Source organism: Peromyscus maniculatus, chromosome 5 (assembly GCF_049852395.1).
Source record: "Peromyscus maniculatus bairdii isolate BWxNUB_F1_BW_parent chromosome 5, HU_Pman_BW_mat_3.1, whole genome shotgun sequence".
In the NCBI taxonomy this organism is placed as follows: domain Eukaryota; kingdom Metazoa; phylum Chordata; class Mammalia; order Rodentia; family Cricetidae; genus Peromyscus; species Peromyscus maniculatus.
In genome coordinates this window covers 44,719,739-44,744,686 of record NC_134856.1, presented here as the reverse complement: position 1 = coordinate 44,744,686, position 24,948 = coordinate 44,719,739, and the positions used below count along the sequence as shown (strand labels likewise).

Genomic DNA, 24,948 nt, shown 5'->3' with positions numbered 1-24,948 from the left:
TACTTCTCCTGCCTCTGCCTCTCAAGTGCTGAGACTGCAGGTGTGTGCCGTCAGCTAAGAAGGAGTTAGTTTTGAGGAGGAGGAGGAGGTAAGGAACAACTCTCTAGGAAGTTGGAATGAATGCGCTATAAAAAAGGTCAGAATTCCCAGGTCATATTTAAACCCACTTAAACTTGGTGATCAGGAATGGAGAGTGGAGAAGGGGGGTGCTCTGCATTTCTTCCCTCCCAGGACTACACCCACCCACACAGCAGGCAGACTTGATTTAACCAAGGTTGAGGCTCGGCCAAGTTGTAACAAGGCAGAAGGGGGGAAGGGTATTGAGAGTGACTTACTATTATCGGCTGAGTAATTTAAGCTATAAGGGAGAAAGACAGGCAGGACAGGGTGAAGGACACAGGGTCTGTGGACTGTAGATCCCGCTGGAGTCAAAAGTGGTTAAGGGGACTGGTCATAACGAGGAATAAAAGAGTGCAATTCTTAGAGCAGACAGAGGTAAGAAAATGTCTGTTATTTCTTCATCATTTTACAGAACTACAAAGGTTTGTAAATTGAAGGAAAGACCATCAGGGCTAAAAAAGATCCTAATAATTGCATTTCCGAATGGCCACTTAACAGTATGAGGTGCCATTCATTAAAGCCACATCACTTTCCTGCTATGTGACATTTAGGCAAGTTCCTAAGTACTGGGGCTTAGTTTCTGCATCTGCCAAATATGTCACAGGGCAAAGACAAAGAGTGAATATACTGAACACATTTAAACAGTGGCAGGCTCTTAGTAAGCATTAATTAAATAAACGTCTGCTGTCAGAAATATTGTTATCACGTGTTACTATTTGTTACAATTCTACTTGTCTGCTTTAAAAAGAGCATTACCTAACAAAACCCAGACTATAGAAAAGCAAGAGCCACAGCAGGGAAAAGTTCAAGTATTCAAGTGTTAAGCCTGGCTCAGGGGCAAATCATTACAGAATTTTCCCAAGTACTTTCCTAATCTGCTCATTTCTCTCCTTTCTCTGGGAAAGGAGGAAATGACACATGTCATCTACTGGAACTCAATAAACAATAGCCCTGCTGTTGGGCAATGGGCTCAGCTTCATCCTAAGCCCTATTTCCAGGTTCTAGGCCTCAGTCACATGTAGTAAGTAGCAACATCTCTAAAATACCAACACCAGGCCAGTGAGATGGCTTAGTGGCTAAGGGCTCTTGCCACCAAACCTAATGACCTGAGTTTGTTCCTGGGAACCCACATAGTGGAGAGAACTTAACTCATGCAAGTTCTCCTCCAACCTCCACATACTTGTGATGTACACACATACACACACACTCTCTCTCTTTCTCATTTTTTTAATATTAAAAACAACAACAAAAATAAACCCAACATATTACCATATGTGGTAGTACATGCCTATAATCCCAGCACTTGGCAGACTGAAGCAGAAGGATGGGAGTTGAAGCCAGTTTAAGCTATACATAAGGAGACTCTTGTAGAACATTTGTCTAATATGTATAAGGCCCTGGGTTCAACCCCTAGCACCAAACAAAAAAAACTAACACTTAGAAAGGATGCTTTTTTTTTACTTAGGAATATTTCAGATGTCTACCTAGACACAGATCAGAGGTCTTTTATAATTCAAATAAAATGCTGAGTTAGTGGTCGGTTCACTATCCCACAGGTTACTAGGAGACAGGAACTCCTCAGGACACTTGCCAGCCTGATACCTAATAGCTGCTCAGACCTTGGGGCTGGTGAATCTACCTCACTTAAGACCCCACACCCACACCCCCGTGTGCTCCATTATCAGTTTGGGTCACAGCCCTGGCCCCAACCAATGACTACAGGGCAGGCCCTGCCAGAATGTCGCTCATTTGACAGTTTCAGGGTGCAGTACCCCAAGGAAGCAAAAGTCCCCAGCTAAGCTCATCCTCTCACAGCCTAACCTGAAACACATCCCAGTGCAAAGTGTTTTCTTTTAGAGCTGGCCAGATTGTGAATCCAAGACTTAAAAACAAACAAAACCTTTATGCCCTAGTCTAGTCATTGGCAGAAGCAATCATCCCTCTAGATAGAAAAATGCAAAGCAGCTGTGTGCAAGTCAGGCCCAGAACCAAGGGCTGGAAAAGATAGGCTCTTTGAGTCCGCAGCTGGCATCATTTATTACCACATATTCCCTGCAGTTGGTGCCCAGCTCTAGACTTAAAAAAAAAAAGCTCTAAACTGAGTGGTAGCAGCAGAGGCAGCACAAGCCTTTAATCCCAGCACTCAGGAGGCAGAGGAAGGTGGATCTCTGTGAGTTCTACAGAGTGAGATCCAGGACAGGCAGAGCTACACATTTCCTGCCTGGAAATAAATAAACAAACAAACAAATAAATGATTTTACTTTTAGTTGTGTATGAGTGTAGAAGGGTGGGAGGTATGTGCAGCTGAGAGCATGTGCACTCCAAGGTCAGAGGCTTCAGACCCCCTAAGCTGGAAGTACAGGAGGTTGTGAGCTGCCTTATGTGGGTACTGGAGACTGAACTCAGGTCTTTTGAAAGAGCAGTAACCACTGAGCCATCGCTCCAGTCCCAGCTCTGAATACTTTCTAGCTTATAACTCAATACTCCCTAAGAACAAACTAAGCTCAGAGGATATGCTATGTGATCTTTCCCTATGGGTTCTTCTGACAACTTCCAGAGATGGGAGATATGATCTCTCCAGCAAAGGCAGTCACGATGGCCCGACAGACAAAGAGAGAGTTCCTATAAACAGTGTAACTTCCAGAAAAGAAAAATTTCTAGAAAATTATATAACAGAAACAAGAATATAATTCACACAGCATGGAATTCCATGGAACGATGAAGAGGAATTGAAGTAAGCATCATGTGTTTTATTCACAAACGTGCATCTGCAGGGGCAAACATCTGGAGAAATACAGAAGTTTGGAAGGGAGGCTTACACTTTCTATTCTAATGTTTGAAAACTGGTGATTTTTGTGATAAAAAAAATGTAGGAACTTTTGGGTCTTGATTTATCCAGTTAAAAAAATCTCTCATTTAGAAAGCACCAAGTTCGATTAACTTTTGTTTCCACAGAGTACTCATCATTTGAAGGACATTTTGTTTTTCGTTTATGACTTCTCTTTACAAATGCTGCCTCTGAATTCTTTCTGAATTCTCCCCTTTCAGCTCACAAACTGTCTTTTTGTCTTCAGATTCTTTTATTCCAAAGTCAACCCCAAGCCACCTCTGCCAATCCTACAAAACCATCGTCATGAACTAAACACATCCCAAATCACACTCTTCTTAGCTTCATCTTCACTTAGGTACCGATTCTGTGCCTTGGGCCATGATGGTTCATTCTTTAAAATGCATCTGCCTTACATTACCAGCATACACACACAATCTTTCTCTGAACACAAACCCCAAGCCTCAAATTCCTAGCAAAGGAGAGCAACAAAAGGCATGGCAATGTCACAGGTTGGTATGAATGGTGGGCACCTGGAACACTGTGTTAGGAAGGACTCTGAGTCTCCATTAGAGCTCCATAATTGAGCGAAGAAAATTTTGGCATTGTCTGTCACGAGCCAAAACTAGGATAGCTCTTCCTTCTGTTCCCTGGGCTAGCTCTAGTGTGACCTACACTATTCTTAACCTTGGTCTCTCTGGAGTAAAATGCTGTTATATGTGAATGGGAATGAGATTCAGAGTGGATGAGTGTGTCTCCCTCTAAACCATTCTATAACAACTCAAAGGAGAATTGAGATGGCAACTCCAAAGGATGAAGAGGAAGATGGTTTCCTTATAAGGAACTTCCAACCCGAGTCAAATTTCAGTAAGATCTTATTACTGGTTTTCTCTCTTCTTTGGCTTGCTCAGCTTGCTTTCTTATATAACCCAGGACCACCACCCACCTATGGGATGGCACTGCCCCTTGTGTGCCTAGAATTAATCAAGAAAACACCCAGAGGCAGGTCCACAGGCTAAGCAGATGGAAGCAACTCAAAAACTGAGGTTCCCTCTTCCCAAATGTTTCAAGCTGACAGCTGAAGCAAACTATGACATGCAGCAAGTTCCTCATACACTGAGCCAGCTCCCAAAGGTTTTAAGATTTTATTTTTTATTTTGTGTGTGTGTGCGCGAGCGCCTGAAAAAGACGGAAGAGGGTGCTGGGAAGCACCTCTGGTCCTGTGCAAGAGCAATGCAGCCTCTTAACTGCTAAGCCGTCCTCCCTCCAGCCCCGGGAAAGGCGTTTTAGGCAGTCTGGTGGCTGACACCTTTAAGCAGGCAGATTTCTGTGAGTTCAAGACTGGCTTGACTTACATAGCACGGTCTAGGCCAGTCAGGCTACAGAGTAAGATCCTGCCTCAAAAAAAGGTGGTGGGGGGGCCGCGGGTATTTAAGCCAGCATGTAAAACAATTTGTTCCATTATATTTTCATGAATATAATACACACACACACACACACACACACACACACACACACACACTTTTCATTAAGATGAGTTAGCTTTCTCCAGTCATCTCACAAACTTGTCCTCTCCATCTCAGCTTAATCACAGCTGATTAAGACCAATAAGCCAATGTAGAAGTTAGTCTTTACTCTCCCCAAAGCTTACTTAACATGACCTTTCTATTTACCTGGTTTCTCCTCTTTGCATCATACCAAACTATAGGTAAAAGGAGCAGGCTTGGGATCATCAATGAACCACAAGCCATTTTTAGACTCAATATCCTCTCCGGATTCTTTTAATATACAGTTGGTACAGAAAGATGGTAACTCAAAAGAGAGCCTTCCAGACTCTAGGCACCGGGAGGGCAATTGAAATCACACATTTAACAAAGGAGTTGACTGTGAGGATGCTGTGGAGGAGTTTATTACAGTACCGTCTACAGAACTGTACAATTGTGGAACTGTTCTTTATGTGTGTCACCCAATTGTGACACTCCCTAGCCATCTGTAGGTGCTAAATCCTGGAAATGTAGCTCATGTGACTCAGCAATGGAATCTGAACCTGGCACAGTGGTGTACAATATTCCCAGCACTTGGGAGGGTATGGCAAGAGGACGGCCTTGTATTCAATGCCAAGCTGGACTATCTAATGTGGTCCAGTCGAGGCTAATAAAGCAATTTCTTAAGATGTTGTCTCAAAAATAAAAACAAACTAAAAATCATGGAACAGAATTTTAGATTGAATTAATTGTAATTTAAATAACCACCCGTAGCTACTGGCCACTGTACTGGACAATTGGTCTAGAAGGGAGAAAATGAATCTAGCTTGCCTAGAGCACAGAATGCTCTCAAAGTTTATCATGTCACTTCTCTGCATATTCTGAGAACGGAGGAAGAGTTAAGCCTTCTGTTGCTATAGAAACAGATTCCTGCACAGCTGTGAGCCCCCAGAGGTACAATGCTGTAAGGTTTCCCCACATGACTCAGGAGCTGCTCTTCCTCTGGGAGTGGAGCACAAAGCCATGCTGGGCTCTAGCTTCCTGCCTGCCCTGGTGTTCATGGTGCTTGTTTGCTTAACAGCATGATGCCAGAGTGATAAGGCTTCATGGAGTTCTGAGCAGGAAGAGGAGGTAAAAGAAAGCAGCCAGCTAACCCCACTTACTTTCTCAAAGAGGGAAAACAAGAAACGCATTAAAAAGGTGATTTGCTCATTTCTGTTTGTTTTTATACAACTGAAGGCAAGAAGTAAATAACCTTTAGTACTGCAAGGAACCTAAAATGTAGTTCAATGAAATATAAAGCTATAAATTAAAAGTGGGTGAAGAAACAATCTATGTCATGGGAAGGCAGAGATGAGAAAATTAAAGAGCTGGGTAGTGGTGGTCCACACTTTTAATCCCAGTACTAGGAGGCAGAGACAGGTGGATCTCTGAGTTCAAGGCCAGCCTGGTCTACAGAGTGAGTTTCAGGCCAGCCAGGGCTACACAGAGAAACCCTGTCTCAAAAAACAAAAAGCAAAAACAAAAAAAATTGTAGATATAAATGCAAGGCACTTTCTTAAGTGCTTTGAAGACTATGAAATCTTATATTCAAGTACAAACAACAAACAGGACAAATAAAGGTAAATCAAGTGAGGATCACATTATAGTAAGCTTGAAGAAAACCAAGAACAAAGGGAATTGAGCAGCAGACAAAAGATTAGTCCAAAGAGCTTAGAAAGAGACCTCACCACTACAATTTAGGAACTAAACAAAACACAGCAGTAAAACTGTTGAGAGAAGAAAAAAAAGAAAAACCTACAAACCCAGACTTTATTTTTAAACCCAGATAAATTATCCAATGTCATGACAAATAATGTATTTGGAAAAAAAAAAAAAAACAAAACCAACAACAACAGTTTAGCAGTAGAATGACAAAGCACCTGTACAGGCCACCTCTGGTGACAGGGAGAGTAGCTCAGAATGAAGTAAGATGAAAGAACAGGAGGCAGAGGAAGGGTAAGCAGGTGGGTGAATCCAAGTGAGCAGACGTATCAAATAAGAATAGCAATAACTAATTCTAGCGTATGAAAACAAAGTGGATTATAATACGGAACCAAAGCAATGTGTAACACAAACTGTGGGTTCTTATTTAGGAAGAGAGTAGAGATAATGATTTAACTTTAGATTTCGTTGAAGTATGCAGGCCAAAAATTTCAGAGGAGCAACTGAAAGAACTGAAAGCTTCCAGATGGTAGGGAATGGAGAAAGGTGTAGATGGAAGTATAGGATAAAGACAATCCAGCTTATCTGATGGAAGACAGGAAACAAAACGCATGGCCAGGTTGGGTTGGTGGTAGGTACTTGTTTTGTTTTGGTTTTGGTTTTTCGAGACAGGGTTTCTCTGTGCAGCTTTGCGCCTTTCCTGGAACTCACTTGGTAGCCCAGGCTGGCCTCGAACTCACAGAGATCTGCCTGCCTCTGCCTCCCCAGTGCTGGGATTAGGTGTGGTAGGTACTTTTAATCCCTACACTTAGGAGGCAGAAGCAGGTGGATCTGAGTTCAAGGCCAGCCTGGGATATATAGCAAGTGCCAGGAAGTGCTAGGCGAGAGCTACAAAGTGAGATCCTGTCTCCATAAAAAAAAAAAAAATAGTGTCTTTAAAAAAGCACTGAATATTCTTCCAGAGGACCCAGGTTCAAATCCCAGCACCCACATAGCAGCTCACAACTGTCTATAACTCTAAGATATGACATCTTCACACAATCATGCATGTAGGCAAAACACCAGTGCACATAAAATAAATTATATATTAAAAAAAAAAACAAAAATATTTAAGGGGCTGGAGAGACAGCTCAGCGTTTAAGAGCACTGGCTGCTCTTCCAAAGGACCCAGGTTCAATTCCCAGCACCCACATGAAGCTCACAACTGTCTATAAGTCCAACTCCAGGAGATCTGATACTCTCAGACATGCATACAAACAAAACACCAATGCATGTAAAATAAAAAATAAATCATTTTTTAAAAGTTTTTAAATTATTTTATGTGTCTATGTGTTTTGCCTGTGTGTGTGTGTGTGTGTGTGTGTGTGTCTATGCACCACATGTATGCATGGTGCCCTCAGTGGCCAGAAGAGAACATTGGATTCTCTGCAACTAGGGCTACAGACTTGTGAGCCACCATGTGGGTACTGGGAGTTGAACCCAGGTCTTCTGCAAGTGCAGCCAAGCATTCCTCACTGCTGAGCATCACTCCATCCCCCTAAAAGGGTTTTTTAAAAGCCGCCTTTCAACAGACTGCATCAAAGTACCAAGACATAGCAGAGGCTATATCTATTTTGGTTCACACAAAAAATTCTGATTAAAGTAGGTCTCAGTGTTAGGCCTAACACCCCTTCAGACCTTGTCACTTTTAAGATCACATGATACTCATCTTCCCAGGAGCAGGTCAATGTGGACTTTTCAGACTTGCCAATTCTAGTTTAAGATCTTAAGCTGCTTTACAGAGCCAAGAACGTAATGCTTGTCAATTATTTGTTTTTCTGGTAATATCCAAGGAGTTTTAAAGCTGTAGGTATTATGAATTATTGCGAGGGGGGACCCCTGAGGGTATCCCGGGCATGCCAGGAAACATGCTCAGCAGATGCCCCGGTGGGCTGGGCAGATGCATGCCATTCGGGCATGGCGACCAGTAACTCACAACTCAGCTGCTGTATCCACATGGAGAGTTTATTATAATAGAGAGATGAAGAGAGAGATAGGAAAGAGAGACAGAAAGAGAAAGAGGAAGGAAAGGGAGGGAGGGAGAGGGGGAAGGTGTGCAACTTGTGGGAAGAAAAGTGGAAGAGAAAGAGAGGAAGGGGAGATTTCCCTTCCAATGAGGCTTTTACATCAAGATGGAGGGCGGAGGCAAGGGTAGGATTTCAAGGGGCGGATCAGAATATTAACAGTAGGTGTGTGAATCTGTTTGTAAAAGTTCTGAAGATATTTTTTTTCTTTTTTGGTTTTTTGAGACAGGGTTTCTCTGTGTAGCTTTGCGCCTTTCCTGGATCTCACTCTGTAGACCAGGCTGGCCTCAAACTCATAAGAGATCTGCCTGCCTCTGCCTCCTGAGTGTTGGGATTAAAGGCATGCGCCACCACCACCCGGCCTGAAAATAATTTCATAAATTGAAAATATGTAAAAAAAAATTTTTTTAATTATATTCTTGGGGCTGGAGAGATGGCTCAGCAGTTAAGAACACTGTCTGCATTTCAGATGATCTAGGTTCAATTCCCAGCATCCACATGGTGGCTAACAACTGTGTGTGTGCTCCAGTTCTGAGAGATCTGACATCCTCTTTTGGCCTACATGGGCACCAGGCACATATGTGGTACAACACCCACACACACACACACACAATAAAATAAGTAAATCTTAAAAAAAAAAAAATCAATTCTTATCTGTAAATCCAGTCTCATCCGTTTATAAAGACAGCAAATGAAGTGGGCATGGGACACACCACTGTAATCTTGGCTAAGGTAAAAGGATTGCCATACGTCCAGGAAACCTGGAACTCAAAAACAGAAAAACAAGCCAGTGAAAAATTAACAACAAAAACATGGCAAATGAGTCTGTGATGAGGATATAAATCTCAACAGTTCAATTCCTTTTGCTCACTGATATTAATAAAACAGATCCTAAAATTTGTCTGGAATCAAAAAGTACCCAAAATAGTCAGGCAGTTTTTGTTTTTATTGTTGTCTGAAACACTCAAAACTGCTCTCTGTGATATAAAGACACAGGGAGATGTTGTTTGTGCAATATAGCAGAGGAAAAACATGAAACTGCCCATTAGGGCGGGGGTACCACACATCCTGCCACTAAGAATCCCAGCTATAAACAGTGATCCCTGGAACTTCGGGCTTCACTTTGTTGCTCCCATCTTGATCCCTTATTGGAACCCTGCAAAGTTTCACTTAGCCAATAGTCCTGAAAAAGAATTCAGTAAGGGAAAGGATTTGCCCTTGCCACACAGCTAGGTGTGGTACACACACCTTTAATCCCAGCACCCAGAAGGCAGAGGCAGGTGGATCTCTGTCTGAGGCCAGCCTGGTCTACAGAGTGAGTTCAAGGACAGCCAAAGATACATAATAGAGACTTTGTCTCAAAAACAAACAAATAACAAAAAACTATAGTAATCAAGACAGTGTCAGCACAAGGATAGACAAATTGATCCATGGGACAGAACAAGCCAGTAAGAAATATGCCTGGAAAGACTTGACAGGACAGAGGTGGCTCTACAAACCAGAGAGGAAAGCCTTGATACTGCTAACAGGACGTTGAGAAAGCCGGTTATTCACATGAAAAGAGAAAAATCTGTTCATTCTCAACATTTGGAAGTAGCAGCATACCCCTATAATAACAGTCCTTGGGAGGTGGAGACAGGAGCCAACCTTGGCTATGTAGCAAGTTTGAGTATAGCCAGAGCTATATCAAATTCTGAGAAAACAACAAACAAGAAATTAATTCTCCATATATTAAGTTTTTAAATATGAAAGCCAATTTTTAAAAAAAGATTTATTTTTTATAGATACAGTGTTCTGTCTGCATATATGCCGGCACACCAGAGAGGGCGCCAGATCTCACTACAGATGGTTGTGAGCCACCACGTGGTTGCTGGGAATTGAACTCAGGACCTCTGGAAGAGCAGCCAGTGCTCGTAACCTCTGAGCCATCTCTCCAGCCCTGAAAGCCAAAAATTTCAGGGAAAGAAAATATTTACCACACAAAATGCATATGCCATGAAAGAAAATATGACTAGTCAGTCATATTAAAATTGAGTTAACCACATGAAATCAGAGAATAAAGAAATAAACCCAAATAGAGGATACTTCTATATTACAAGTGACAGCAGAGCAAAAACAAGAAAGAACCAGTGCTTGGTACCAAGCCTGATGACCTGAGTTCAATCCCAGGAACCCTAGCTGTCCTCTAAACTCCACACAAAAACTATGGAACAAAAATACAAGTGCATATATATGCTATAAATAAAGGAGAGAGAGGTGTTAGAGGAAGGGTGAGCCACCTAATAATAACATGAGTGAGAGATGCAAGACTGATCCAGTGTAAAAGAGAAACAGAGCCAGGCAGTGGTGGCACACACCTTTGATCCCAGCACTAGGGAGGTGGAGACAGGAAGTAATGGCTGGGCCGAGAGAGGAATATAAAGGTGGGAGAAGACAGGAGCTTGCCCCCTTTCAGGCTGAGAATTCAGGGGAGGTAAGAAGTGGCTGTGGCTTTTTCCTTTGTCTCTCTCATCTTTCAGCATTTACCCCTATATTAACTCTGGGTTTTTATTATTAACACCAATTAGAATTTGTGCTACAAAAAGACATGAGCAAGTATTTCACAATTGAAAAATTATGCTTAAATATACAATATTAACATATATGTAAATACATTTTATCAAATGTATTAATAACAAATACAATAACAAATAATGATATGCCATTTACACCCACCACAGGCCCAATCCTATTAAACTTTTAGACAAAAACACAAAGGAAGGAAAGCATGCTATCTGGAGAGTACAAACTGGTACAAGCACACCAGACATATATTGGGTACTATTTAATTCAGAGCTAAAGATACACATATACACACCTCCATGACCTAGCTATTCATGACTAAGATTGTGCCCTAGAAAAACTCATTAGAGTGTAAGGAGGCCAGGTGTGGTGGCGGCATGTTTGAATCCTAGCATTTGGGAGGGGTAGCCAGAAGGATCAGGGGTTCAAGACCATCGCCAGCTATACAAAGTGAGTTCAAGACCTACCCAGGCTACATAACAACTGTTTTTAAAAAAAAAAAAAAAAAAAAAAAAAAAAAAAGCTAAGGAAACATGAAAACATTCTTGAAGCAAGTGAAAACAATTTTAATATTTATTAAGAAGGGAACAACAACAGATGGTAATGTAAAGTCATCCAATAGTATGGAAATGGAAGTGAACTACTGTGGTAGCAAGTTAAACCAAGTTATACACTGCAAATCTGTTTTGTTATACACACACACACACACATTTCGACATTAGGATGCAGTCTATGCAAAGTATAAAAAATTAACAAGTACAATAAATACAGTTCTGGACAAATGTAAGCAGCTAAAATAACATATATACACATACATGCATACATAGATGACATATATGTATATGATATATATTATACACTTACACATATATATCAGGATAAACACCACAGTCAGGGCAATGGTTATTGTTGAGGAGGAATGGATAAAATGAGAATGGAAAGGACATACACAATTATGTCTATGTTTTAATTATCATTTGCCTATTAAGTATATTACTTTTGAATTCCTGAAATGGTTCCTAGTTTGAAAACATTTAGGCACCGAAGAGACCCTATTCAGTCACAGCACTATCTGATTTCCTGAAATGTACAAGTAAAACAAGAACCGAAACAGCACCGACCATCTGACTTACCCATTCACCAACCACAAGACTAAAATCTTGAGAGTTCATTACTAAGAGGAAAGGGGAGGAAAGAGGAAGGGCTTCAGGCTGCAGCTGGGATCCGAAGATAAGCATCCAGCAAGTCTCCAAGTAAGAGAAACAGGAGAGTGACTCCTACTGCTAGATAGAACACCCCTTTCCTTGAGTGTTTTGCTCCTCAGACAGAAAGCTACTTTATAATGATGACATCACAGAAAAGTTGAGTTTCTACTACACAACCTAAGTTGTATAGGAACGGATACAGGTCACCCCAGGCCCAGAACTCTCCCTCCAAGGACTGGTGCCCTTTCTCTATTAGTTGTTGCTGGTTCTCAGGCATCAAATATGGATTTCCTGTTTCCCCCTTTTGAGCCCTGGAGACTTAGAACTGGTATGAGGCTTTGTGGGGGGGAAAAAAGTACAAAGTCAGAAAAACACAAAAAGGAGTCAGCCATGACTTTTCAAATCTTAAAAGCTGTAAAACTTGTCAGATTTTCCTGTGTCTACATCTTACATAAAGCCGTGGTTCGGAAATGAGGCCTGTGGAACTGTGAGTCAATGAAGAAGATGACAGTTAGAACTAAGACTCAAGAGATAGCTGTGGTGGTTCTTATCTATAAACCCAACAGGAGGAAGCTGAGTCAGGAGGATTGCTAGTTTGAGGCCAGCATGGGTTTCAAAGTTATAGGCCAGTATAAGCAAGACTTTATTGTCTCTAAAATAAGTAATGGGGGTTAGCTCAATAAACAGAATGCTTGCCAGCATGCATGAAGCCTTAAGTTCAATCCCCAGGGCCACATAACCCAAGAAGTTATTCATGTCTGCTATCCCAGCAGTAGGGAGGCAGAGGCAGGAGAATCAGAAGTTGAAAGTCAACTGTAGCTATATAATGAGGGGAAGGCTAGACTGGAATACATGAGGCCCTAGCTCCAAACAAATACAACCCCCCAAAAACCTTCAAACTTAATCTTGGGTTTGGAGACAGGTGTAGGGCAAGTGCTTTTGAATACTGGTATCTTATTCTAAATTTTCTTCTTAATGTAAGTTTTGATTCTATGTACATCTGTGCAGCATATGCATGCAGCACTCACAGGCCAGAAGAGGGCATTGGAACACCATGGAGTTGGGAGTTACACAGTTGTAAGACAGACAGCATGAGGATGCTATAGGAATAGAACCTGGGTCCTCTAAAAGAGCAGAAAATGCTCCTGATCATTAAGACACCTCTCCAGCCCTATTCTAAATTCTATTTTGTTTTGTTTTGTTGATTTTTCGAGACAGGCTTTCTCAGTGTAGTCCTGGCTGTCCTAGAACTCGCTCTGTAGACCAGTCTGGTCTCCAACTCAGAGATCCTGCTGACTCTGCCCCTCACTCCCCAAGTGCTGGTATTAAAGGTGTGGGCCACTACAACCCAGCTAAGTGGGGTTTTTTTGTTTGTTTGTTCTGTGATTTTATATATTCTGGATATTAATCTCTTGTTGGATCAATAGCTGGCAGATTTTCTACCATTCTATAAACTATCTTTTTTTTTTTTTTTTTTTCAACAAAGGGTTTCTCTGCATTGTCCTGGCTGTCCTGAAACTCTCTCTCTATAGAGCAGGCTGGCCTGGTAATCACTTTCCTTACTATGCAGAAGCATTTTAATTTAATATGACCCCATTTTGAACCAAAAGTTTTAAGGGCAAAGACGAATTCTACAAATCCACCCTTAGAATGAAGATGCCTCCACTTTGTAATTTCAATCTGGAAATGGGCAGAGAGTGAAGGAAAGAAACTACCTGTGATCCTCAAATGGGCATCATTAGGTCCACTGCCATCCCCTAACCCAGAAAGCCGATATTCTGCTCTGTATGGATCGGGACTCTGACTGCAGGCCTGTTGCATGATCCTTTTACACTGCAATGGGATTTGAACTGATTTACAATGTCGAGGCTCCAATCTCATTGTTCATGCTGCTGTTATCCATTCACTAACCCAAGTTTCTCTGTTCTGTTCTGCTGTCCTGCATTTTGAATTCAGAGCTTGGTGTCAGCAAGGAAAGCACCAGAGCTGTCATGTAGCAGCCTTTGGCTATGTTCTACCAAGGGATGTATCATCCACAACCTACTCACATCCCTCCCCCCAGCAGCTACCAAAAATTCCTCTGGTGAGAAATGCTATTATAAGAAGGGGTGGCTGCTTTGTGACTCACACTGTTTCATTAAAAAGATTTTTTTCCCTAAACAAATTTCAGTAAAGAAATCCAAAGGTTTTCCAAAGCCACAGCAAAATAGAACAGCTCATAATAGTATTTTTCATAGGTCTGCCACTTCACTGGAGAGTCCTATACCCAAACACAGGAGATGTTTATATTCACTTAGCTTTTTGTGCTGCATTTGGCCTTCAGATTGAAAGAACAGGTAGGACTGATTAAACTCGGCTCATATAACTGGGCCTGTCAGACATTAAGATGGAAGGCAGTTAGCTTGCAAGCCAGCCCTCACCACAAGTCTTAAGACTTACCTACAGCTCTCCAGGGCATCTGGTTACAATGGTATAGAAGTTTCAGCCCTATTTGACCAGATTTGAGTCAATCCAATAATCGATGGTTTGCATGGGAATTTGGGGATGGTTGTTACAGCAGTGACTGGTGTTTTAGAAAACCTTCTAGCTAGTATAAGTGGTATTATATCTTTGAGGGTGTAAATAAACAGAATAAACAGTATTTCACAAAACTAATTTGTTAGTGTGGAATCCCAAGGGTTCCTTTAAGTTCCTGTAGAATTTCCCGGCCTCGGGGGAGTATCAGGATAAACGAATCCTAACTAGCTCTTCTCTAAAGGAAAAAAGTTACTGGAGATGGAAACAAACAAAAATGTCTCCAAAGAGCTCAGAACTGTGGGCAAATTGACCACACAGGCTTGGGGTTGTGGGACTTTCTAGCTCTGTCCCAAATCATCTGAGTAGCTCTGCTTCTCCCACATGCTAAGAAGTCACCTTTGACCTTAGAAGATATACAGTAACACAATATGGAAGTGAGTAATTTTAGAACAGCTGTTTGTGAAGCATGTTTTAATCATATTTTATAGAGGGAAGGGTACTACAAACAAGAACTTTGGGGCCATATTATGAGTCTAATTCAACAAGATCAAGATGACAAAGCGCACGTGCACACACGCTCACGGCAACATTTATTTCACCAAGTAGCCTCTCAGAAATTAAGGCATTATCTAACAGCCAGTTGTCATAGTTTCTCAATAAAACAAAAAGAAAAAAAAATCATCTCAACATGAACCTTTTAAATTCTTCTTTTTGTGCAAAAAGTAATAAAGGTTTATTAGTTATTCTTGGGAATAACAGTCACTGCTGTTGGCTATCATACAAGGCTTTAGTAAATTACTGAAAACAACATTAAAAATGAGGATAAAAGAAAAAACAGTCAAGCGGTGGCGGCGCACGCCTTTAATTCTCTGCTTGGGAGGCAGAGGCAGGCAGATCTCTGCAAGCACAAGGCCAGCCTGGTCTACAGAGCTAGTTACAGGACAGCTAGGGCTGTTACACACAAACCCTGTCTCGAAAAATCAACCAAAAAACAAAACAAAACAAAAAAACCTAACCTGATTCGAAAATAGACAGAGGAGGGGCTGGAGAGATGGCTCAGTGGTTAAGAGCACTAGCTGCTCTTCCAGAGGACCCAGGTTCAATTCCCAGAACCCACCTGGCAGCTCACAACCTTCTGTAACTCCAGTTCTGGGAGACTGGAATCCAAAAGTAGCAAGCACAAATGTAGTGCATAGATATTGGGGGGAGGGGGGGGAACACACCCATATACATGAAATGAAAAAAAAATTACATAGGCAAATGACAGGAACACATATTTCTACAAAGATGCACGAATGACTAGGAAAAAAAACTCATCAATCATATGACAGAAGTGTAAACTACAACATCACACTCATTAGGTTAGCTATTATCCAAAAAAAAAAGTGATTCCATGCCTATAATCCCAGCACTCAGGAGGCAGAGGCAAGCAGATCTCTGAGTTTAAGCCAGCAGGGTCTCCACAGTGAATTCCAGAACATCCCCCAGCAATACAGCCAAGACCCGAGAGAAAGGGGACAATGGTTCCAAAACAGAGGGGCTGGGGACATGGTTCCACTTGGTCGTGTTTGCCTTCAATGTATGACGCCAAGTTCAATCACCAGCACCAAACAAACCGGGCAGGTAATCCTGGCACTCGAGCTGGAGGCAGGGGGTCAGATGTTCACATTTATCCTCAGCTCCACAGTGAGTTTGTCAGTTTGAACTACATGAGGCACTATCTCAAAAAAATAGAAAATACAATCCAGCAATTTTACTCCTGGGTATATAAGAAAAAATTGGGGATATGGCTCAGTGGTTTAGAGCCTAGAAACATCCCCGTCACTGGAGTGGTGGTGGTGGTGGTGGTGCAAAATTAGGGTCTAAATTTGTACATTCCCAACAGTATCAGCCACAACAACATGGACGCAATCCGTGTGTCAGTGACAAATGCACAGAGAAGCAAAATGTGGCATACATTCTGTATTATACACTTTGTAACACACGTTGTGTGGTAGGTAATGTTCAACCCTGAAATGGAAGGAAACTCTGACAGGAGATACAACGTGGCTGAAGGTAAGGGCATTAGCTAAGTGAAACCACAGTCACAGACAAACATTGACAGTCCCTTACTGCAGTCCTTACCGCTCCACTCAGCTGCACCTTTAACCTCAGCACCGGGAGGCAGAGGCAGGGGGCTCTCTGTGAGTTCGAGGCCAGCCTGCTCTACAGAGTGAGTTCTAGGACAGTCAGGGCTACACAGAGAAACCCTGTCTTGAAAAACCAAAAAAGGTGAAGACGGCAAATGTTATTATATGTATTTTACCTCAGTCTAAAGCAATGGGGGTAGGGGGCACTGGAGTATCGACACCATGGAGCTCAGAAACCTACACTTAGCAGACCAAGGGGAACTTCCCTTAACGAAGACAGACATAGAAAAGTGGTAAACCATGCTTCTAGTGTTCAGTAACCAGAAAACAAAGGCATAACAAAGATACTGAAGTCCAAGGATAAAATGACAATTCTAAAAAATAGCCCTTCTTTAGATGTTCTCTTTGAGAAGACAAGAGAGCCCTGGTACTAGGTCACTTGAGACATTTCTTAGTCTGCTAGAAACACAAAGATCACCTGCCCAGCCCAGAAATAGGGTTTAGAAAATGGACAGTCACTGAAGAGTTCAGAAGAAACACCTGTACAGCAGCCTCACACACCTGAGTGTGTTTACACACCAGAGAGCCGATCAAGAAGATAAAACCTAAAGCTTGAGGAGAAGAGACTCTTAAAAAGAAAGAAAGGCTTTAATCCCAGCGCTAGGGAGGTAGAGACAGGCGGATCTCTGAGTTTGAGGTCAGCCTGGTCTACAGAGTGAGTTCCAGGACAGCCTAGGGCTACACAGAGAAATCCTGTCTGGGGGGGTGGGGGTGGGGCGGGGGAGTAAAAAAGCAAAGATTCTTGAAAAGAATGTTAATCTTTAAGATGTTCCCGGCAAGCCGGGTGGTGGTGGCGCATGCCTTTAATCCCAGCACTCAGGAGGCAGAGACAGGCGGATCTCTGTGAGTCCGAGGCCAGCCTGGGCTACCAAGTGAGTTCCAGGAAAGGCACAAAACTACACAGAGAAACCCTGTCTCGAAAAACAAAACAAAACAAAACAAAACAAAACAAAAAAAAAGATGTTCCCGGCACCTACCTTCCTGGTATACGGCAGGTACTCAATAATTATCAATTGACTAAATGAATGTCTTAGTGCAACCAGTTTCTGCACAGGCAGGTCTCCTGCTTTGAGACAGGGAGGGGAATATGGAAGAAACTGGGTAATGTATCCACTTTAGTGTCATTTGTCCTAGCTCTTGACCTCTGCAGCTCTGGGCTGGGCCTGTATGTGAGAGGCCACAACTCAGTAGGCCGGCCCTTCAGTGGTACCGACAGCCCACGGGGACTGGGCCTTACAGGAAAAGGAGGGGGAGGCACACACAGGAGGACGCTGCTAATTACTGTCTGTTCTCAAGACCATGGCAGACTGGCTTAGGCCTTTATGTAGGAGACAAATGCTTAGCTCCATGTGGGGAAAAAAAAATTATGAAGAATGCTCTTGCTGGTGAAAAATACTTGTATGGATCCTGTCTAGAAAATATCTAACTAGTTTAGAAATATCAAAAAACAATGCTAATGAACACACCCAAAAAAGACCAAGTTCTTTCTGTTTCAGAAGGGAAAATGAAATCCATGACAGAGCTGAGTAGATGCTACACTAACTACATTCTCAGAATGTTACAAATTCTCCTCAGCTCTACTAAACTCTAGGATTGGGGTCCAGTCATCTGCATTGTCCTGAGGCTCCACAGAGAACACCAGGCCCAGTCAAATTTAGGAATACTCTGGAGTCATTCACAGTTATCAGGAGAGCTCCTGTATGTATCTGTTCAATTTTTTTTTTTTTGGGGGGGGGGGCAGTTCCAGACAGGGTTTCTCTGTGTAGCTTTGTGCCTTTCCTGGATCTCGCTCTGTAGACCAGGCTGGCCTTGAACTCACAAAGATGCGCCTGCCTCTGCCTCCCAGTGCTGGGATTAAAGGCGTGCACCACCACCGCCCAGTTTAATTCTTGTTATATGTCAGAGAGTACACTATAAATTCTCATCATGCCTCACCTCACCTTGAGTCACATGATATTGTGACTTCACCCTTTCGCTTGCCTTCCAAGCCAGGGATATCTCAAAGTAAACTTGCTATCAGTTCAGAAACTGTTCCCGCTGCTGATTTAAGATGAAATTTGGTTCCTTATCAACTTCCTACTTGATCATTGGTCTTTACTCCTTATCCAAACAGCACACCAGAGACAGGAACCCAACTCTGGATACAAAGATAAACTTGGTTCTCTCTCCCCCAACCCCACCTTGGTTTCTCTGTGTAGCCCTGGCCGTCATGAAACTCACTCTATAGACCAGGCTAGCCTTGAACTCACAGATCACCAGCCTCTGCCCCCCAAGTACTGGGATTAAAGGCATGCACCACCACCACAGCACTAAACCTGGTTCTTATGAGAACTTAAAAAAGTACAAACTGCTAGGTCTCTGATAAGCCTCTTCTAGTACTTAAGCCTATAATGTTAAGATGCTAAGAACCTGCCAGACAGTGGTGGCACACACTTTTAGTCCTAGCACTTGGGAGGCAGAGGCAGGTGGGTCTGAGTTCAAGGCCAGCCTGGTCTACAGAATGAGATACCAGACAGCCAGGGATACACAGAGAAACCCTGTTTTGAAAAAACCAAAAGTGGGGGAAGGGACTGCTAAGACCCAACCATTTGATTTCGACTGGGCCACAGTAAACTTGAGGGGGAAAATGTATAAAAATCATAACCTATCATTCTAGAAACTAAAGTTAGCATTCAGGTTTGGGGCTAACTTCAAGATTCGATCGAGTACCACAACTTCAGAGACCTATTGTGGTTAACCTAACTTAAGGCTTAAGAAGAGCAGGACCAATATCCATCTAAGTCAACACTGGTTCCCTATGAGGTCTTTCCTGCCAAATTAAAGTGTCACAAGTTTTTACTTTATTTGTGTGCATGTATGTGTGTACGTTTGTATGTGAACATGTGGAGGTCAGAGGACAGTTTAGGAGAGTTGGTTCTCTCCTTCCACCTTTGTGCGTTCTGGGGATTGAGCTCAGATCATCAGCTTGGTGGCAAGGTGCCCTTATCTGCTCAGCCACCTTACTGCCTATAACTGGGTATTCTAAAACTTGAGTTCAGTGCCCATTGAGCTCAGATGGAATATCATCACATTTGTAGAATACACAGCATGTTCTTTCTCAAGAATGGAGCTAGCACTCTTTCTTTGGTTAAGGATGCCCTGGCTCACAGTATTCCTTGTGACATAGTTGGCGATGAGTCTGTGTAATATAAAAATATACACATCCATAAAGCATCCATGTTAAGAATTTAACCACTGTTGCTTGCAATGCCTTTCAGATCTTGTGAGGAATAGTTAACTAAGACTCTTAGGAAATTATCTTTGCCTGAAGGAAGCGTGGAAAATAAGCCCCTCATGGTAATAAAAAGCCAAAAATCCTGCATTAAAAACAAAGTCTTCATTAAGGTTAGAATGTTCTTGCAAAGCTGGGCAGGGGATGGATCTAGCTCTTTGGGGACCACAGAATGCTTTTGCTTCTTCAGAAAGCTCACAAAGGCCCATTACCTCCAGCATACCTACAGTGAGACACAAAGGTTTTCTGATCCACTCCTAAGAGTTGGCAACTGTCCCTCATTATTTAAGAATAGGAAAAAAATTAAACCTTTTGAAAATCCTAGTGTGACAGCAAAATAGAACTTAGAAGATACCCTGCTAGCATATTCAGACACTTAGCAAAGTCATTCCATCTCAGCCTCAGTTGGTTTAGTGAAAATACAGAATAAATTCAGATTTTTTGAATATACATATACATTACTAAGAAGCCAGACCAAACCCCTCAATAGCCAGCCATTTTCCAGCAGAACTCAGAAAATAACAACATCTCCTAACATGATGGATATTTCATGTTTTCTCTCCATATTTGGAAACCCCTATTCCAAGGTTAACAGAACTACTACAAAAAAGAAAGACCTCCAGAGTAGCATCAGAAAACCAAAAGCTGTAGAATCGCCTCAGAACAAAACCAGCAGCTGAACAGTGAAAGGAAAGGGCTGTAACTGCTTCTCCGAGGCGGTTTTCCTCAGCAGTATTTATGGGAGAACTGGATGTAGGTCAGACTCCAGACAGCACCAGCCTCCATCCGGGGCCTATGTTCCCATACATGTAGACCTCTCCGCCCATCAAGTTCTAAGGAGACAGAGCAGGCACAGAACAACACCATTGTCTCTAAGACACCACCATGTTCCATTTGGATTTCCTTTGGCTTTTGTTTTTGTGTATACTGTCACACAAGACCCTCAACAAGGACTCTGCTGGAGGACAGATATCTACAGATGAACATATGGTAAACCAGGGACTACTTGACTGGTCTGCTCAAGGTTCTAAGTCAGGCATATCATGAGCCTAGCCTTTCTACTTACTGGCTAGTAAGTTTCCAGGGTACTACTTCCTTAAGTTACAGATGAGAGAGGCCAGAGTGATGTCTTAGAGCACAGCTGGACATAAGCAACATATGCTTATAACTGAAACAATTCAGGTGAAGGCAAAAGGATTAAAAGTTCAAAACCAACCTGTATTATATAAGTTTGAGGCCGGTCAGGGTCAAATATTAAGACCTTGTCTCAAAACAAACAAACAATAACCAAACAAAGTACTAAATAAAAAGAGCCAGGGTTCTGGTGCTGTCAGGCTAGCATTCCAGTCCTACCTCTGCTACCTACCAGCCAGCTGTCTGGGTTCCTCACCTCGCCTGCAAACTGGGAGTAGAGTTACAGTGATGACAGAGATGATGGACATAAACCATTCACATTTTTTCATTCAGCAAATACCTGTGCCAGGCACAGTATAAGACTTACAGCAGTAATCAAAGGTCATTCTGGTCTCACAGAGCTGAGAACTTAATCAAACTACAAGAAAAAATAAGTAAGCCGATAAATGCTTATAAAACATGCTAAAAAAATAAAAACAAAAACCATTAAGATTAGCACAAATGATTGAAAACAATCACAGGTAGGGCCAGATGTTAAGAGTGGCCTCTGAGGAGAAATTTCTGTTGAGCCCTAAGGGGTCCATAGGAGCTATCTATGTGAAGAATGAAAGAACAAACATTTCTGTCATAAAGAACTCAAGATGTTCAAGGGTCACAGCATGAGGAAGGCACAGGAACATGGAAGACAAATGTGATTGCAGTATATCCTCTCATAGGGTTTTGGAGAACAACCATTACAAGCTGCCACCACTGAGGATTACCACATCTATTTTTAAAATAACAAAGATCAGCCTAGAGTAAGGTGCTGTGTCTTGTCCAAGGTCAAAGCTACTCAGAAGAGGACCTAAGACTGGAACCCTTCAGTAGTCTACTTCCAGACACAGCATAAGCCCACAGCCTTGACTTGTTTCACTAATGACGGCTTTCTGCGCTCTGAGGAGTCCCCAAAGCACCTTGAAAACACAAGTAATGACACTGTATCAGTTTCCAGGCATCTGGTGAATCAAGCTCGAAAGCCCTACCGCTGGAATCTTACCACTCAAGAGCAAAAGATGCTCAGACCTAACTCAAAGGCTCCAAAGTAGAAAGGGCTTCTCTTCTTGCAGCCATGAACAAGAGAGAAAAGGATGCCCCAGAAAATTCCATGGCCTGTTCCAGGAGACAGAGCCACTGATGCAAATGAGCCCTCACCTCAAGTGAAAAGTACAGGAAAAGCTAATTACTTTATTTGTACAAAAGAACCAATCCCTTTAAACAGTGGTTCTCGGTCAGGCTGGTACACCCACCCCAGCAAAAGGCATCTGGGAATTTATGGAGGCAGTTTGAGGTGAACTGCAGGATGCCCTGGGGGGCATTCAATGGGCTCAAAGTCTTGCAAAAGGACAGAATGATCCTATATACTAAAAACAAACAAATAAATAAATGTATTACCTATAATGTTAACAAGAGCCTGCCACACACACTTTCGAGACACCGAAAAGATCAATATCTCCAGCTTTTCTTGTATTCCTATTGTTGTGCTCCCTACTCTCAGGCCTGAATGGGGGTGTGATGGGGGAGAAATCTAAGGCTTCACAGCTAAAGAGTGTGAAAATTTGGAATTCAGTTGTACGCGCCTAACTTTATCAGGGAACCTGGCGATGGAACAAGGATAAAGAAGTTTCTAGTAAGAGACAGACTTAAGAAATCTTGCCCAAAAGGTAAGATTTTCTCACTTCTCCATACAAGACTTTATAAAGTTAGTTGTTTGCCACACTCAAAAATCACTCTGTGACTTCAGAGAACCTATTTACACTATTTTCAGTTTTAAAAGCGTAATCACAATAGTCTCACAAATACAGTGGACTCCTTCTGGACTCAAACTAAATAGGAAGATTATTAATTCCAAGATGCCTAACACAAACCAAATGCCTAAAGGGTACCGAAGGCAGACATGCCTTGTATTTGATTTCCAACAGTTTAATTACAGTCAGAGAGACTCTAAACTCGTCACTATACCCCTACCAAAGTTATATCAAAAATTTAAGATTATGGACTTGACCAAAAGGATGAAAAAAAGGAGATAACCCCCTAAAACCTACTGTTTTGAAATAGCTACAAGAGTAATCCCACAGGTAAATCTTTCATAATGTACCCTAAAGAGAGGAGAATGCTTTCTCCTACACAGTATCTACAATTTCCCAACTCACCCAAAGGAGTCTGAATGTTACTTCTTCACTTCAACTGCTAATTAGCAAACAGCAGTCTCACACCCCTTGGACCAATTTTCCAGAAGCCTGCCTTGCCTTCTCAGGACAGCCAAGCAGACAGACCTGTTTTCCTCTAGAAGCGACTGCCAGGCCTTTTCTGCCTTACAAGCCAGAGCCTGGGAAATCCCCCTCCAGCCTTCTCCTGGCTTGTCACCAGAGGAGCACAGAATGAATTCATCCAGATTCTTTCAATCTTCCTCCTCCCCAGTCATGTGCCAACTGCAGGGCAATAATACTCCACCTTGCTGGTGCTTTGTTTAAAAAAAAAAAAAAAAAAAAAAAAAAAAAAGATGCAGATTCACGAGAAGATCAGGCACTTATCATGGAGCAGAAGAAAAAAGATGGAGGGATGTGAGAGTCACTGAGCCAAGTCTACTGCATGCAGCATGGGAGACCAGAACCCTGGTCCTGTAAATCCAAAGAGGGAAGGCTTTCCATATAGCAGACCACACCTGTCTAAGCCAGCCTCCTGCTCCATTTTAAACAATTTATACAGCTACCCAGCCGGCAGGGAAAACTAGCCACCTCCCTTTCCTAGCAAGGGTAAGAACCCTAATCTAAGAACCACTTGCCCCTTAGTTTTATTTCTTTTTTCACTCTTTGTTTAGGAGACACTACCTCCCTAACCAGACAGGTAGACACCATGCTGCTGTGGCAGAAATGAAGAGTCCAAACTGTAAGCCAGACAAGAAGACCTCTTCTCTGAGGATCACGATGCTAATAAATGGGACTTCAATGGGCAGGTTTCACTCTGCCATCCACAAGTGAACACATGCCTGTAGTCCTAAAACGCCCGGCCCCGCAGCCTGGTAGACAGCTTTTTCCCTAGGCAGTAGTTAAACCACTTGATCTTATTCACCCTCTGGCACAGGAGGGACCAAGGGAAAGGCAGGAGTTAGCTTCATACCCACAGCTTAGCACACGAAGAGGTTTGGGGCGCCCCGGCGCGCCCTCCCTTACACTCCACCCTTTAAGGCCTCTGTCACCCGCGGACTCACCACTGTGCGAGCTGAACCACCTGGGTGCGATGTGCAGAGGTAGAGCATCCGCCAGCGAGGCTCGGGAGCCCAGGTACAGCATCCCGTCTCTATGGTGACCGCCGCCTGTCTCCTGGTAACCATTGCCGTGAGCATAGGTGGAGTCCGACGTGGACCCCCCGCCGCCCGGCGCCCTCTCCGAGTCGCCGGTCCCGCGGGAGGCGGGGGTGTAGAGGCCAAAGGGCACCCCTCCGGCCGTGCTGGGGTCCATGCCCATGCCCGCCACCGAGCTGACCGAGCGGCTGCGCAGCCCCATAGCTCCGCCGCCCGTCCGGTAGTGCCCAAAGTGGGGCGCTCCTCCCGGCGGGGGCACGGCGCTGTCATCGGTAGAGACCCCCGGGAAGGGGCCCCGAGAGCGGGCCGCCGTGCTCTGCTTGCCCCCCATGTTCGCCCGGGGCCCCGGTGGGGCGGGAACCTGGAGGCCTGAACCCTCCTCCCCCACTACTCAGAAGCGGGTGGAGGGCTGGGCGAACATAAAGGGGGGGGGAGGTTTACAAAAGGAGCCTCGAGGGGAGAAAATGAAAAAAAAAAAAAAGATAGAGGTGGGGGGGAACCCTCAGAAAATCCGCGGGGCGGAAAAAAGCGA

At 43.1% G+C, this 24,948-nt stretch overlaps 1 protein-coding gene across 4 annotated transcripts in view; it reads right to left on the bottom strand.

The window, feature by feature from the left end:
* Znrf1 (zinc and ring finger 1) overlaps nt 1-24,747 on the bottom strand; it is a 96,474-nt gene extending 71,727 nt beyond the window's left edge. For all 4 annotated transcript variants that reach the window (XR_013051306.1, XR_013051307.1, XM_076572172.1 and 1 more), the window contains exon 1: nt 24,324-24,747. Coding sequence is in view for 2 of the 4 variants with exons in the window: in XM_076572172.1 (XP_076428287.1) it covers nt 24,324-24,747 (424 nt within the window). In the remaining 2 variants the exon portion in view is untranslated. The remainder of the gene's footprint in view (nt 1-24,323) is intronic.
* Between the last annotated feature and the right edge of the window lie 201 nt (nt 24,748-24,948).